We start from the raw sequence: 17,088 nt of genomic DNA on the forward strand, positions 1-17,088 counted from the left end.
ATAAAAGACCTACTGTCCTCGGCTTACTTATAAAAGAACTACTGTCCTCTGCTTACTTATAAAAGATCTACTGTCCTCTGCTTACTTATAAAAGACCTACTGTCCTCGGCTTACTTATAAAAGATCTACTGTCCTCGGCTTACTTATAAAAGACCTACTGTCCTCGGCTTACTTATAAAAGACCTACTGTCCTCGGCTTACTTATAAAAGACCTACTGTTCTCGGCTTACTTATAAAAGATCTACTGTCCTCGGCTTACTTATAAAAGACCTACTGTCCTCGGCTTACTTATAAAAGACCTACTGTCCTCGGCTTACTTATAAAAGACCTACTGTCCTCGGCTTACTTATAAAAGACCTACTGTCCTCGGCTTACTTATAAAAGACCTACTGTCCTCGGCTTACTTATAAAAGACCTACTGTCCTCGGCTTACTTATAAGAGGCCTACTGTCTTCGGCTTTCTTAGATCTGAACCAAAGTAACCAATAAAAACAAAAGACATTATCATTATTAATTCAGTTATTTTTAAAAAGTCTAATAATTATTATATTACAAGTTTTCAAAATGTATTATTTATTTAAAGAGAAATGACGCCCAAGAAAGCAGTTGAAATACATGATCCCTCCGTGTTGATAGATCTTGAAAGTAGCCTCTCATAGTGATCAGCACAGTAGACTCTCATAGTGATCAACACAGTAGACTCTCATAGTACTCAACAGAGCTGATTTGTAGTCAGGAGCAAAGTTTTCTTGTCTTCAATGGCGTTATCCGCAGCACAGAAAGAGACACTGAAAAAGTTAAACAGTGAATGAGAGATTTTTTTATGGTCTCTGTACTTTGCAAGATCTATTCTGAAAACTGCCCCCCCCCCCCCCAGTTGTCGGCCTCTTTCAGTCGTAACGACTAGGGCTCATCTCGTAGGACAATTTTTTCATGTGACAGTGGAGCCCTACTTTGGAGAAACACCCCCGTTTACTTATACCACAGGTTAAGATGGCTTTCGCTTTGTTGGTAGAGGAGTCAGCCATTTTTTGTTTGCTATGCTTTTCTTTTGGAAAGCCCTTGTAAAAGACGTAAAGAAAACTTGAAAAGACCCCCTCCCCCGGGCGGACAACGGCTTTGTCTGCAAGAGATGCAGAAAATTATGCATGTCGCAACTGGTTTTGTGTAGCCATATGAAACACTGCATTCATCCTTAATTTTCATAATCTAAGACATTACCATCAATAGTTACTGCAAGAACCGGAGGGACACCTAGACGATTGGAGAGAAACTATTTAACTGATGCTTAATTTGTGTGTAAATTATGTACAAGAGCTCTTGTTTATTTCTATTACCTCTTGTCAGCCTCTGCGCTAAAGGTGGTCACTTTATTGACGTAGACACGCTTTGAACTACTGCCGAATATATTCCAAATGGAGGCGGAGAGAGAGTTGTCTCTTTCCCAGAGCAGAGACACTGATGTGATAGTCCCAATGTCATCACGATCTGTAAATGTCACTTGAACCGTTTGGTCGTTCTTAAATGTCATGGATCTGTGGAGGTTGGATCAAGAGTGTTTTAGTTGTGGTCCATCAGAAAATAGCAATGATTGTTTTGACTTGGGCCAACAAATGTCTATTAAGAATTGAAATGAATTTATAAACAATGTTTTTCTCATATTTTGTTATGCTGGTTAGTAGTTCAAATATTATGCCACAATGGCACTTCTGAAGTAAAAGGTAAATAAATAGAGAGCTACTTCGTTTTTGGAACATCGGCTGTTCATTGGAGAGGATGTTCGTTTTGTGTTGTTGTTTATTATTAGATATTTTACAAAGAGAATTAGATGAATTACAGAAATGGGAATCAAATTGGAGCATGTCTTTCCACCCAGAAAAATGTCAGTTGTTAAGAGTAACAAAAAAACTAAAACAAATTAATTCCACTTATCTTATTCATGGCAAACCAGTAACACAGACTAAAAACGCAAAATACCTAGGTGTTATAATAAATGAAAAACTGTCATGGAATCCACATATTGATGAAACTACAAAAAAATCAAACAAAGCATTAGGATTTATTAAAAGAAATTTCTATAAATCAAATAAGAACATAAAACTAAAATGTTATTTAACCTTGGTTAGGCCAATAATAGAATATGCATCCTCTGTTTGGGACCCCTCAACTCAAGAAAACATTAAGAAACTAGAACAGACACAAAATAGAGCAGTGCGATTCATAACAAACGAATATTCACATTTGACTAGAGTAACACCTTTAGTAAAATCACTAAATTTAGAAAGCCTTCAGGACAGAAGGCTCAAAAGTAAAGTAGCAATAATACATAAAACACTGAACCATAATCTTCAAATACAAAAACAAAATTTAATAAAATACTCTGAAAGACACACAGATAAAGGCACATTCCTCGTCCCATATGCTAGGACAAATTTGTACAAATACTCCTTCTTCCCTAGTGCTATTAGAGCATGGAATGGGTTGCCTGAGCTAGCCAGGAAAACCAGTGACTTGGCAGAATTTAAGTCATTGGTTAATATGCATGACTAAATGCATGACGCGTAGACGTAATCATCTTCTTTTTTGAAGTAACGTCTGTATTATATAAGATAAGATAAGATTAAACTATCTGTAACAATAAAAGACCGTTGCATAAGTGCCCCATTGAACGCTATAGCTCCATCATGTTTTCTCATTAGCGTTTATACAGGACAGTCTCTTGGCATCCAGGAGTGTCTTTCCCTGCAATGAATTTCTTCTGGACATAAAGAGTTAACTTTAAAGAAACACACAGAGGATTCAAACTAATCTAACTCAAACTTTAAACACACATTTAACTCAAACTGACCTGGCTCTAACTCTAAGCACACATTTAACTTCAACTAACCTGGCTCTAACTCGAAACACATTTGACTCAAAGTGACCTGGCTCTAACTCTAGACACACATTTAACTCAAACTAACCTGGCTCTAACTTGAAACACATCTGACTCAAAGTGACCTGGCACTAACTCTAAACACACATTAAACTCAAACTAACCTGTCACTAACTCTAAACACACATTAAACTCAAACTAACCTGTCACTAACTATAAACACACATTAAACTCAAACTAACCTGTCACTAACTATAAACACACATTAAACTCAAACTAACCTGTCACTAACTATAAACACACATTAAACTCAAACTAACCCGTCACTAACTATAAACACACATTAAACTCAAACTAACCTGTCACTAACTATAAACACACATTAAACTCAAACTAACCTGGCACTAACTCTAAACACACATTTAACTCCAACTAACCTGGCTCTAACTGGAAACACATTTTACTCAAAGTGACCTGGCACTAAATCTAAACACACATTTAACTCAAACTAACCTGTCACTAACTCTGCTTGTCTTGATGTGCCCCGAGTTTGTCGCTACACTGACCACAATATTTCCTTGTTCAGAAAACGTTGGCTTAGAACTGAACTGAATGGACACGTCTGTATGGTAGACTGAAATACATTGAATCACTTATCTTATAATGGACAGACTTTCCTTCAACAGAGAATATAATAACGTCCTACGCGTACCCTCGTGTTAATCTAGTCGTGAATGTTGGTAACAAAAAATGCAAAGTTCTCCTTTCAGGACCTTGCCATCTATGGGGCAGTTGATGGTCATCTGCTTCTTAACGTTCAAGACGTCATGTGGCCAGCACAACGACCAATAGCATTTATTTCTTGAACTAAAGTCAGGTACTTATTGGTCAGGGGTGGCCATAAAAATCCCGAAATTCAAAATCCTAGTTTTCACTGAGATTCGAACAGAGGACCCGAGGTTCGGATGCCAGGCGCTTAACCACTCAGCCACCCGTGCATGCCAATTAGAAACTTAAACTCGAATCTTCTGGCTGATTCAGTCTACGCGTTCGATGCCCTAATGACTCAATGGAAGAAGGACCACTTGTACTAATTAGTTTTACCATATGGAATAAGGTATATGACTTTATCTTTGTATCTTTATAAACATTTTATTCGATAATGTTTACGTAAGTTTATTTACATCAAGACGTTTCTCTAACTAAAATGAATGTACTGATTGCCAGCTTAGTTAGTCAAGCATCATAGAGACGTGTTTAAAGTTCCCCTTTCAGACCTTGTGGTCTATAGGGCAGATGATGTAAAGGTCATCTGCTTCAGTGGCCTACGGTTAACGAGGGTGTCATGTGGCCAGCACAAGGAAAGACCGCCTTTACCTTTCTCCGGCTAATGTCAGGTACCCATTTTAGCTGGGTGGACTCAGAGGCACCCAAAGATCCTGAAATTAAAAATCCTAGTCTTCACCAGGATTCGAACCCGGAACCCAAAGTTCGGAAGCCAAGCGCCTTATCGCAAAGCCACTGCGCCTGTGTTAGGCTGAACATTAAACAGGAGAGAACCCCACCCCCTTCGGATTCCTTTTTCTTTTATCTAAAAATCAAAATAAACCGCTGGTCTAGAGACAATAAAACAATGCTCATTAGGTTTGCATTTGGGAAATATTCTGGGGATTTCCAAATACATCTAGGTTTTGATCAAGTTTTCTCTTTTCGTTTTCTCTTGAATAAATATACTAGCCTATATATTTAGCTTTACACTTTTTCATGCTCTGTAAATATATACTGGCTCATTTTTCTGGTTACATTTTCATACAATCTAAAGTAAGACAAATCTACCTACGTTTGGATATTATAGTATTGTTTATCAAAGAAAGTTTATACAAATATATTTTTCAACTCACGACAAAACCTTTCTGTATCTGATGTGGTCAAATAGTAACTGTGAATGGTATGGTCACCAGACGGGCTGGCGTGGTAGCCCATTCTTGCACAGCCTTGTGTTCCACAGGTGTTACATTTACCTGCCTGGAGACAGACCCAAAACCAAAGGTGTGAAGTGAATTCAAAGTATCAATTAATATTAAGCCACGCAGAGATTACTCACACTCAAAACAAAATATCCACATTGAACAGCAGCACATCGGCTACTCACACTACTAGAGAGAAGTAACAAAAGAACTCACATTGAAGTCTCTCCCTCCATCACACGGGTAGGCTGTAAACGGACATTTTGAGTTGATGCTTTCGATAAAGTATTTCACGGCTCTATGGTGACTGCAAGAAACATAATCTGAACTGCCTGCGTACAAGATAAAAGAAAGAAGCGTTATTTCAACGCTAAATAGCAGATATTGTTAATAAAAAATAATAATAACAACAACAACTACAGCAACAACAGCAGCAACAATAACAACTATAGCAACAGCAGCAACAACAACAGCAGAACAACAACAGTGGCAGCAACAACAAACAAATATCAAGTGTTTATTGAAAGTTTTTCAAAAATTAAATACTTGTTAGTGCAAAGGCCAAAATATCAATGACAATTACAATCAGGCTTTTCTTTCGGTAAATAAATTGATTTAAAAAAAAAACGGTAATACATTTGCTGTTTTTGTCAATGACTAAAATAGTTCCCTATGTATTACAACTAACACCCAAATAACTTGCAACGTACTCATTTTTTCTAGCTCCGAGACATCTTTTAATGGGTTACTCATCGTGCATCCAGGCATATCATGTCCAAGGTTGGGGTAAAAGTCATAGTGACCCATTGGCTGCAATGTTCCAAAACCTGAAAGTTTATTTAAGGAATAACTTTTAGACTGAAGTAAATAAACTCTGGACTTTTTTAAAATGGAAATCACTCAAGCAAAACAAAGTCAAAATAGTATTACTTTTGAATTTTCCTTTGAGGGTAATTTGTTTTCGGGGAAAAATTATGCCCGTACTATAATAATTTAGGTAACACAAAACAAAACAAAAATACATTTCATGCAAAAAAAGTAAACTTATTTTTAATATCAAATTGGAGTATTTTTTCGAGGTCAATGATAATATCTCAACAGATTCTACCCTCTTTGACTTCTATTGCACAAAAGTAATGATAGGATAGTGATATGGTTCAGGCACCAATGGTCAAAATATCCTATGATCAAAAATAATGTGTTAAGGAAGAGACCTAAAAATAGTAGAGGTCTGCCATCGGTGTGTATGACATCAACAAACATGGCGTCTGATGGATCAAGTCGAACTCGTATGTCGGTATTCTCAAACTGTGGTCCTGCGGGGTCTAGCCCTGGAATGTAGACAATTTAAAAGGTTTTGTTAATGCTTTTTGTGCGTCAGCTTTTATGTTTTGCATTAGTGAATTTAAAATTTTCATAAGATACAAGACAAGGAAATCAACAATTATCACTTGACCTATAGTCCTAACATACCTGTGATTCTACAGAGCTCATCACTTGACCTATAGTCCTAACATACCTGTGATTCTACCGAGCTCATCACTTGACCTATAGTCCTAACATACCTGTGATTCTACCGAGCTTATCACTTGACCTATAGTCCTAACATACCTGTGATTCTACCGAGCTTATCACTTGACCTATAGTCCTAACATACCTGTGATTCTACCGAGGTCATCACTTGACCTATAGTCCTAACATACCTGTGATTCTACCGAACTCATCACTTGACCTATAGTCCTAACATACCTGTGATTCTACCGAACTCATCACTTGACCTATAGTCCTAACATACCTGTGATTCTACCGAGGTCATCACTTGACCTATAGTCCTAACATACCTGTAATTCTACCGAGCTCATCACTTGACCTATAGTCCTAACATACCTGTGATTCTACCAAGCTCATCACTTGACCTATAGTCCTAACATACATGTAATTCTACCGAGCTCATCACTTGACCTATAGTCCTAACATACCTGTGATTCTACCGAGCTCATCAAGACGTTCTCCTGCATAGCCGGCGATGTGACTTCCAAGACTGTGCCCAATGATATGAACGTCCGAGTTTTTAATTCCAGAACTCTCCTAAAGAAAAACAGCACAAGTAACAAAACTAGTCATTAGAACTATTTTATAATATGTCTACAGAAATTTTATGCTAAAACAAAATGTTTATTTACCACAAGTTTATGAATTAGTAAAGCTATTTGTGCTCCGACAACTCTTGTGTTAGCTGTTGCCTGTGTGTAAGGAGGTTTATTTCCCTTTGACCAGTCCACTATGATTACGTTGTAGTCTCCCTCTATCAAGAGTTCATTTTTTATGGCCTAGGAACAAAGATTTATTTTTAATGCATATTTATTTATAGAAATAAAACGTGTTTAAGAACATAAATGGGAACAATTTAATAAATTATTCTAGTCTTTTAGCAAATTTAATAATCCAAAGTCATGACATTCTCAAGAATGTCAGTGAAAAGTCTTAAATAGATCCAAATGTCCTAAAGCTGAAGCACTGTCCCAGACATACTTATAAAAGTTATAACTTAAATTGGAAGTCTTTACAAGTTCAATACCATTACAATAAAGCCATACATAGAAGTTTATGATTAAAAAATAGTCGACAAAGAAATATGAAAGTTAAAAGAGAGACACAATGCAGAAGTTTTCAAAAAGTACTCACTGATAGCCAGTCGTCTGGTGTGACAGCTTGCAGGAAACCATGGACGATAATTTTAACAGGTTTGGCTTGAAAGTCAGGCCAAGTAGCAGTAGCAGTATCTACCTTCCTAGCGTCTAAATCAACTGGTACAGTTGGGTTGATCCGTGTGTAGAGTTTAAATACAGTCCTGCAAACAAGCTTAAATTTATCTATTCTATAAATCAATACATATATAGCTAAGACTCTCTGCAACACTGCACAACACACAAAACCAACTCAAAAACTTGACAAATCGGGTTCCATATAGCGTGATTCTTGAATGTAGGCTTGTAATAAATTCATAGCCAAAACTGTACTATTGGCAACATGAAACACTAACTGTACAAATGCTTCACCGTGGATAACGGTTCTGCTGTATTGGTCTCTGTCTCGTTTTGGAGTCGAACTGGATTCTGCTGTACCGGACAGGCTTCACACTGTACTCAATGTAACTGACGGAATGCTATAAAAAAAACACCTACTTGTGGCCAGTTCTTTCTAGAAGATATCACATGACAATATCAAGAAATATTTGCAAGTGGAGTGTTCAAATCACAGAGCTTTCCTGAAGAGTCTCCAGTCGTCGCTCGTCACGGGTGACCTATGTCATCTGTATTGGCTGATTACACTCACGTCTACCCCAACCCGCGTCGCCACTACACTTATAATAATCTTTAATAACCAAATCAATGAATTCAATGTATTCTTACAAACCCGATATCATCTGGAGACTTTGGTTTGACGATTAGTTTTCTCTGAAGGCTGATTCCAAATGGCGGCGCTGTAGAGAAACATCCCAAGGGAGGATAACACACTTCATCACCTAAAGAAAGAGAGAGAGAGAGATGAAGAGAGAGAAAAAATACGGATGTTGATAGCACGTTATCTTCTGTTCCTTAGCAACACCTGCTTCATGGTTTTGTACAATGTCTTAGAAATTACCTGATGTGTTGTTTTGTTTTACGTAGACCTTGATATGTAGCTATTAAGTCCTATGGAAGTTAAATCTATCAGCCTGACTCATAAATACATACACCAATTTTATATCATTATTACTATTGCAATGAAAGATGTCGGAAACGTTTGAAGATCGAACTCATTTTAGAAAGCTTATATCAACTCACTCTGTCTGTCTGTCTAATTGTCTGTCTGTCTGGTAATAAGTGTGTACACATTGTTTCTCCCACACCCATTCTCGGATCCAGTTGATACTTCGCACAATTATTCATTGGCAACGACATGGCATGAATCAATAAAACAGTAACCTATAAGTCAAATATTACTGTTAATTAATTATTTTGTTTGATACCAACAATGGAATCTAATTATTCAGTATCCACATATATAGCTTAATTTGTCCCCTTAAATAATTGTTAATTCTAGTTCTCGCACGCGCACTTTCAAATCAAGTTTATACTTTAAACAATTATGTTTTGTACTTACAAATGCGTGGACCAATAGAAAAAAAGTACCCTAGAGTCAATTAATTAAATTGGTAATGCATTGTTTTGTTTGATATCGAATAAGGGAAAAAACGTGTACACTATTGATAGATATAGTTTTAAGGGCGGAGTTCTTCCCCCTTAGATAAGCTTTGTTGTTTTTTGTGTTTTTTTTTAAGGATTGTTTTTTATATTTTGCTTATTCACTATTTATACTTTGAAGTCCGAACAAGTTTATCTGGGTAAATTACGTCCCTTGTTATCTATTGAAATGACTTACTTTTTCTGATACCATCAGTACTGCATACCGTCATCAACAGGATACCTACTGCAGAGAACGGATTCAGCTTCATTGCGTGACTGTACACTACTAAACTGTTATTTAATGACGATAGTAGTCTCTCTTATACTAATGTACTGTCAACAGGTGTTGGTAACTAATAAGGTCGTTCTTTGAAACACTCAGTGTTTTGTGCGTAAATATAAAACAAACACTTTCCCGTCTTATAGAATTTCATTTTGGACGCTAACAATAAATCAAGATTTAGTATCCTATACATCTTATACAGTGAGCAATTCTTGTATGTATGTATATAGGCTACATCCTATACATAAATATACATATAGGAATTTTTTGTGATGGAACGCACCGGTACGGCGTACCGGAAACCTTTTTTAATGTGGGGGAAAATTATTACTTTTCTTGTATTTTAACGTCTATTATAAATTTATTAGCATTTAAAAGTTAGGCAATCTATCACTGAGTACCAGTACCTCATCACTGAGTACCGGCACCTATTTTTTTACCCAAACAAAAGCACACTGCATATATGTATATATATATATTTGAAAACGTCTCTAATGATTTTCTTTAAATTTTCAACGTATATGTTTATAAATAAGAAAAAAATTCTTAACTCATTGGCCACAAGGGGAAAACCCAAGGTCGACCGTTATATCGGTTTGAAAATGGTTCATAATCAAAAAATTAATTTTGTCTGGAATGTTTTATGAATGAAAATTTTCTATGACGTCAAAGGGAAAAACAACGCTTACGTCACTACATCAGTAAATTAAAATATTTCTTTGCAAACATTAACAAGTTTTAATGAATCAATAGACCTAATTAAATATTGGCGCACCATCTTATCGTAGGTTCCATTAGCTTAATCAATAAAGTAAAAGTCACCTACACGGCTCTACGCAATTAAAGTGTAAACAATTAATAAAACTCGCAAAAGAAACAATAACCAAACATAGCTCTGCAAATCTTATTTCAGCTTTTTTCTGCCATAGTTCCACAATAATTTAATCCACTAAGTGTTTTTAAGAGTCTCTGCATTATTAAAATACAAAATAAAAGGTGATGAACATTTATGAATTGCATTGTAATAATGGACCTCATTCACCAATCGTAAACAAACAACATTTAGCACGTGGTGCTCTATCTCTTCTATATTATTTACGATCTCATGTTTAATTCATGATGGTTGTCACGTGACAGTTTTTTCGTTGTTTTATCAATAAGATCACATGACTAAATGTTGTTTGTTTACGATTGGTGAATGAGGTCCATTGAATAACTTTCTTTTTTATAGTGCAACTTTCATGCCTAAAGCATTAACAGAGCGCTACGGTCCGAGCTCTATGGGGCGGGGAGGGGGTATCTGGACGCAGGTTTCCTTGATGCCTTTATACAAACCTTGTCTTCGAGTCCGATGATTGAGGAGGAGTGCAGTATTTTACGTGGCTACACAGCACTAGCTGCGACCCACATAGTTTGCCACAACCAACGAAAACATAACCATTATATGCCGGTGGTCCATCTAGATTCTCTTTTCGCCGTATATGTCTGTCCTTGGCAGTGGATTTTCTTTTGTGTATCCCGCGGCTTTTATAAAACAAAGCTTCAGCCATCTCGTTCTGAAGCCGCCTGAGATACCCTCATCTATGTCAGTTAAAGCAAGTTGGTGCCTAAGCTGGTCTTTAAAGTGTTTCTGTGGGACATCTCTGTTACGTCTACCACCTTTCAGCTCACAAAAAAAAGACTGACTTTTGAAAACGCTCGTCCCCCCTGCCTATATGGGACAGTGCTTTCTCCCGCGTAACTGTCGGACCATAAGAAGTCCCTTTTTACTGTCCGTACCGGCGTGTTCTGTATGGGGACTTTCTTTTCTAATCGCCATGTACATTGACATTTAGAACTAAAAGAACACTAAAGCAACTTTTCGAATTTGAAGTTTTTACCCGATCCAAAATAAATAAATATATTTCCTCAACAAATTATTCAAACGAGCGAGGCTCGGTCACCTGGTACTTGAATTTAAATGAGCATATCGCAAAAAATGCTCAAAAGGTTTAAATGCATGTATGTGGTTACATACGTATTGGAAACCAATGAAGCCATTAAAACATTTCAATTATGAGAAAAATCGATTACATTTTTGAGAACATAATTTAAATATTTTTTATTCATTGAATTGAATTATCCAAACTTGAGTGAACTTAATGTATACAATGATAAATATATTCAGGGTTTTATTATGTTATTTTCTTGTTTGTTTGTTGACCTCTTCAACTAGTTGTGTTTTCATTGTGCAGGAAAATACATTTACGTGTTTGGTTTGGGAGGGGAATTCATTTGAGACCCTCCCTTTTCCCTTTCTTCCCGTTTCTTTTATAATGTCAGATTTACGTCCGGGGAAGACTGGGCTTACAATCATTACAGAAACATTGTGCTCTAGACATGCACAATGAAAATGTGGGGTGGGGTGGGAAAGTAGGTGTTTGGTGGGTGCGGGTTAACAGAGGAGGAAAAGAGTGCATTTTAATAATTCTGTCATTTTGATTGATATAATGTAAGTGTGCATGGTTCAGTAGAAGTCTGAATAATAGTTGTTTAGATATACATCTGTCTCGCTCCTAAAGTTCTTACATAATAACTAGAGTGTATTGTTCATAACGTCAACTGTCTAGTAAACACTAGTAAACATATATCATTTTAAAAAGTAAACGGTTCGTTTTCAGAAAACAAAAAGTAGCTGCTTTGCAACAAACATTTTTAAGCTACAAAATATCGTATAATTATATTTTCAATATTTTCTTGATTTTGAGATCTCAATGTGACAGACGGACGGACAGACCACACAAAACTAATAACAACTTTTCTGCTTTCGTGGACTGCTAACATTAAACACCAACACACCTCATCCACTATGGAATTATTTCCACACTTGTCAAATTGTTTACCCTCTGGACTGTCATCTCAAATTCCCCGGTTCGAACCCTTTCCGTAGCCATTTCCTAGTTTTGACTAGGATGTAATTATCTTCAATTCGAATGATGGGATTGTAAAATATACAAACAATCCCATTGAAACATGACTTTCTCTATACTGTACATTTAGATCTTTTTCTACATTTCGACAAATTGAAAATCTTAAAATAAATGTTTTACTAAAAGAACTTTACAGACATCTCGCTAAATCTTTACAATACTTTTAAAATGTCATCACAGTTAATGCGCAGAGTCATTTGCATTGCTCTCTCATTGTTTTTTTAAAATATGTTCCTGTCTGCGTCTCTTTCAATACCCCAGTTTTAGTTTCAGTCTATCATCATGATCTAGATTTTCATCTACATTATGCACATCTGTCTGTGTGTCACATGTAGGGAAACATTGACTCACTCAATAGACCATGCATATCAGTCTGTGCAGCACGTCACGTGTAGGTAAACATTGACTCACTCAATAGACCATGCATATCAGTCTGTGCAGCACGTCACGTGTAGGTAAACATTGACTCACTCAATAGACCATGCACATCAGTCTGTGTGTCACATGTAGGTAAACATTGACTCACTCAATAGACCATGCACATCAGTCTGTGTGTCACATGTAGGTAAACATTGACTCACTCAATAGACCATGCATATCAGTCTGTGCAGCACGTCACGTGTAGGTAAACATTGACTCAATCAATAGACCATGCACATCTGTGCAAACGTTGACCTAAGAACTGAACAATTATTTTACACTTTTAAACATCTGCCCGATAAATGTGTTTAACTTTAATCAAATAACATTTACAGAGTTCAGCTACTATTGAAGTGTCACTTAATATGCAAAATACATTTAACTATAGCAAATAATAGTGTAGATCTGTGTAGAGAAAATAAAAATAGATATTGGTTAATCATCAAAATTGTGTGTGAACTGAAATGAAAGAAAAATGGCATGTGTCATTGACAGAATAAACGTATGTGTCATTGAAACATTAGTCAATATCACCAAACTTCACCCATCAATTAGCAAATAGAGAATCAGTTCGACGCAATGTTATTTGTCTGGTTGGACTGGTTGTCATTCGCAGAACTATGTCACACGTCGTTGACAATGTTATGTCACAATTAGGAATGAGTTATTTGTTTCATAAATAGGGAAAATCGACTAGTAAAAACAAGACTAGGATTTTATGAAAACTAGTGGCACGTAAACAGACTACTTTTGGTAAGGTTAGAGAGAGAGGTAGTTTTTTTATGAAGCAGAGATGTAGCTTGACGACATTCGACTGTTCTCTTCGTTATTATTCAACGTCTTGTTCGACATTCGCTATCAGCGTCGACTAACTTATTGTTTTGGCCTTTTGCCTGTGTTATTTGGTTTTTCTATTTGAAAGTTATCTCCGTTTGACTTACCAGCATAAGACACAGTGTGGAAGCGCCTAACATGGAACTATGCCATGTTTCACTGACAGAAATATGTCATGTTTAATTGACAGAACTATGTCATGTTTCACTGGCAGAACTATGTCATGTTTAATTGACAGAACTATGTCATGTTTCACTGGCAGAACTATGTCATGTTTCATTGACAGAACTATGTCATGTTTCACTGACAGAAATATGTCATGTTTAATTGACAGAACTATGTCGTGTTTCACTGACAGAAATATGTCATGTTTAATTGACAGAACTATGTCATGTTTCACTGGCAGAACTATGTCATGTTTCACTGGCAGAACTATGTCATGTTTCACTGACAGAAATATGTCATGTTTAATTGACAGAACTATGTCATGTTTAATTGACAGAACTATGTCATGTTTAATGGACAGAACTATGTCATGTTTAATTAACAGAACTATGTCATGTTTAATTAACAGAACTATGTCATGTTTCACTGACAGAACTATGTCATGTTTAATTGACAGAACTATGTCATGTTTCACTGACAAAACTATGTCATGTTTAATTGACAGAACTATGTCATGTTTCACTGACAGAACTATGTCATGTTTAATTGACAGAGCTATGTCATGTTTAATTGACAGAACTATGTCATGTTTCACTGAAAGAACTATGTCATGTTTAATTGACAGAACTATGTCATGTTTCACTGACAGAACTATTTCATGTTTAATTGACAAAACTATGTCATGTTTCACTGACAGAACTATGTCATGTTTAATTGACAGAACTATGTCATATTTAATTGACAGAACTATGTCATGTTTAATTGACAGAACTATGTCATGTTTACTTGACAGAACTATGTCATGTTTAATTGACAGAAATATTTCATGTTTAATTGACAGAACTATGTCATGTTTAATTGACAGAACTATGTCATGTTTAATTGACAGAACTATGTCATGTTTCACTGACAGAACTATGTCATGTTTAATTGACAGAACTATGTCATGTTTAATTGACAGAACTATTTCATGTTTAATTGACAGAATTATGTCATGTTTAATTGACAGAACTATGTCATGTTTCACTGACAGAACTATGTCATGTTTAATTGACAGAACTATGTCATGTTTCACTGACAGAACTATTTCATGTTTAATTGACAGAACTATGTCATGTTTAATTGACAGAACTATGTCATGTTTAATTGACAGAACTATGTCATGTTTCACTGACAGAACTATGTCATGTTTAATTGACAGAACTATGTCATGTTTAATTGACAGAACTATGTCATGTTTAATTGACAGAATTATGTCATGTTTCATTGACAGAACTATGTCATGCTTCATTGATAAAACTGTCATTTTTCACTTTTTGAATCAGACACAGCAGTCTGGCCCTGCTGTGGAATGTAAGATGTAATAAAACTTTATACAAGAAAATGTAGGTTATTGATATTTCATATACAGGGGCGCCCCAGGGGGCTGTAACATCGCCATTGTGGTTCATTTTGTACACCAATGATTTTCAATCCGATAGTTCTTGTTGCTCCTTCACAAAATTCGCTGATGATGCGGCTCTTCTTGCCCTGCTCTCAGAGAGCTCAGACGTAAATGAGTATTTCAAAGAACTAGAACACATTGAGGAATACTGTAAAGATAATTTTTTATTATTAAATGTAAAAAAAAACAAAGAAATGATAATCGATTTTCGTAGGGACAAGAAGGGAAATGATATTGTTTCTGTAGCTGGAGAGACTATTGAAATTGTGCAAACCTTTAAATACCTTGGTACTATCCTAGACAATAAACTAAATTTTACTGCAAATACTGATTATATCAGCAAAAAAGGGCAGCAAAGATTACGACTACTAAGAAAACTGTCCTCGTTTAATGTTAGCGAAAAGGCCTTGGCTATGTTTTATCACGCTTACATCTGCAATATTTTAAGTTTCAATATCACTGCCTGGTATGGCAATCTGAGCATTAAAAATAAAAATAAACTTAATAGAATCCTAAATGCTGCTGGCAAAATCATTGGCAAAAAACAAACCCCATTTGGTCAGTTGTTTGAGACAAACATCTATAAAAAAGCTAACAAGATCCTCGAAATAAAGAATCACCCTTTGTGTCAGGATTTTGTGATTTTACCATCACAAAAGAGATACAAGACACCGATAGCAAAGACAAACAGACACAAACACTCTTTTGTTCCCCTGGCAATCAAATCATTAAATAAGAACAATCTGGTATAAACTTTGTCACATGTAAATTATGAGTGCGTCTGGTGTGAATGTACACTTTGGTTTCTTATAGTTATAATGTTTTTGTTTGGTGTAATGCACAAATTGTAAGACAAATTTCCTTACGGATAATAAAGATTATTATCATTATTATTATTATTATATTTTTGTCGTGCACACCATGGTCGGTTACAGGACACAATGAGTGGACCAATCTCTCTTCGCTAGAAACAGAAACAACGCATTGCTCAACTAGCTGGCAATACAAAGTGAAAGTGAGACAACGAAGTTATACACTTTAAACAATAATTTTCGATTCGTGTATCTCCTTATAGTACTTACCATATTAAGTGACCACCTGTTCACGCTACCATGTTCATTCTAGCGCTAAATATAAATAGTGGTGTCTACACTGCCTTATCAAAGTATCATCTAATTAAACACAATCGTTAACGATAATTGAAATTTAACTGTTTATATACTTTTGCCTAAATACATTTTTGGTGAGCGGCAGATTGGTTTATTCTACTCACTCTTGGCTATTAGCTCTCATGTACATGCGCACTCCCTTCCTCCTCATTCCCGACTCACTGAGTAATTGAGTGACTTTGTCGCCGCGTTGTCTGAAGGTTTGCTGTATGTTACTAAAGTTTAAGTTGTGTGCCATTGTGTGTGTGTCTCAGTTGAAGAGATTCAAGTTGATGTCTATGTATCATATCCCTATTTTCAGTGATTCAGAAGCTCCGGTCGCTTGACACGTGGACGAAGGACGAGCACACCGCGGATACCCATTGTCCTTCTCTTTATCACGCTAGCAATGCGAAACTCACCATTCGTGAAACGACGTGTGCATTGACATAAATGTAAGGGCTCTCTTTGCAACCCAGACCTTTGCAATCATATTGTCTCGCACTTTCATGGGCACCCAACGAGAATCTTATTTAGATAGGCCTAATCGCTTCCTATACCACTTGGATTAACAGAAGGTAATTCAGTGTTTTACGTTTTTGACAGCGGTTAAGAAGGGGTTAGGCCATTATGACACCCAATCAACCTCGACAATTATTTCCGATACACCTGTATAGGCTTTAACTTTATGCTCAGAAACTGTATGAAGTATCTCAATATCTCATGCACAAGCCCTGCGGTCATTAGACTAACT

General features: G+C 36.1%; 1 protein-coding gene across 2 annotated transcripts; it reads right to left on the minus strand.

Annotated features, from left to right (window-relative positions):
• Positions 1 to 353: 353 nt before the first annotated feature.
• LOC106076760 (inactive pancreatic lipase-related protein 1-like) lies at positions 354 to 16,505 on the minus strand. Of its 2 annotated transcripts, none has more exons than XM_056025197.1 (12): positions 9,268 to 9,374; positions 8,260 to 8,368; positions 7,528 to 7,693; positions 7,026 to 7,172; positions 6,822 to 6,930; positions 6,057 to 6,173; positions 5,553 to 5,669; positions 5,059 to 5,174; positions 4,777 to 4,900; positions 3,389 to 3,509; positions 1,338 to 1,535; positions 354 to 788 (listed from the first exon to the last, which is right to left on the minus strand). In XM_056025197.1, the coding sequence occupies exons 1-12, from the start codon at positions 9,338 to 9,340 to the stop codon at positions 713 to 715; spliced, it is 1,473 nt and encodes a 490-aa protein (XP_055881172.1). In that variant the 5' UTR covers positions 9,341 to 9,374; the 3' UTR covers positions 354 to 712. The 2 variants fall into 2 exon arrangements, with proteins under 2 accessions (XP_055881172.1, XP_055881173.1); XM_056025198.1 differs by lacking the exon at positions 9,268 to 9,374 and adding an exon at positions 16,269 to 16,505 and having other exon boundaries at positions 355 to 788; positions 8,256 to 8,368.
• Between the last annotated feature and the right edge of the window lie 583 nt (positions 16,506 to 17,088).

This window comes from Biomphalaria glabrata, chromosome 1 (assembly GCF_947242115.1).
Source record: "Biomphalaria glabrata chromosome 1, xgBioGlab47.1, whole genome shotgun sequence".
Taxonomy (NCBI): domain Eukaryota; kingdom Metazoa; phylum Mollusca; class Gastropoda; family Planorbidae; genus Biomphalaria; species Biomphalaria glabrata.

Excerpts from the sequence above, each read along its gene's own strand:
- LOC106076760 (XM_056025197.1), bottom strand. The coding sequence starts at position 9,340 with ATGAAGCTGAATCCGTTCTCTGCAGTAGGTATCCTGTTGATGACGGTA. Across the intron at positions 6,931-7,025 it reads TACTAATTCATAAACTTGTG|GAGAGTTCTGGAATTAAAAA; the intron begins GTAAATAAACAT and ends GTTTTTCTTTAG. Across the intron at positions 5,175-5,552 it reads CTCGGAGCTAGAAAAAATGA|GCAGTTCAGATTATGTTTCT; the intron begins GTACGTTGCAAG and ends TCTTGTACGCAG.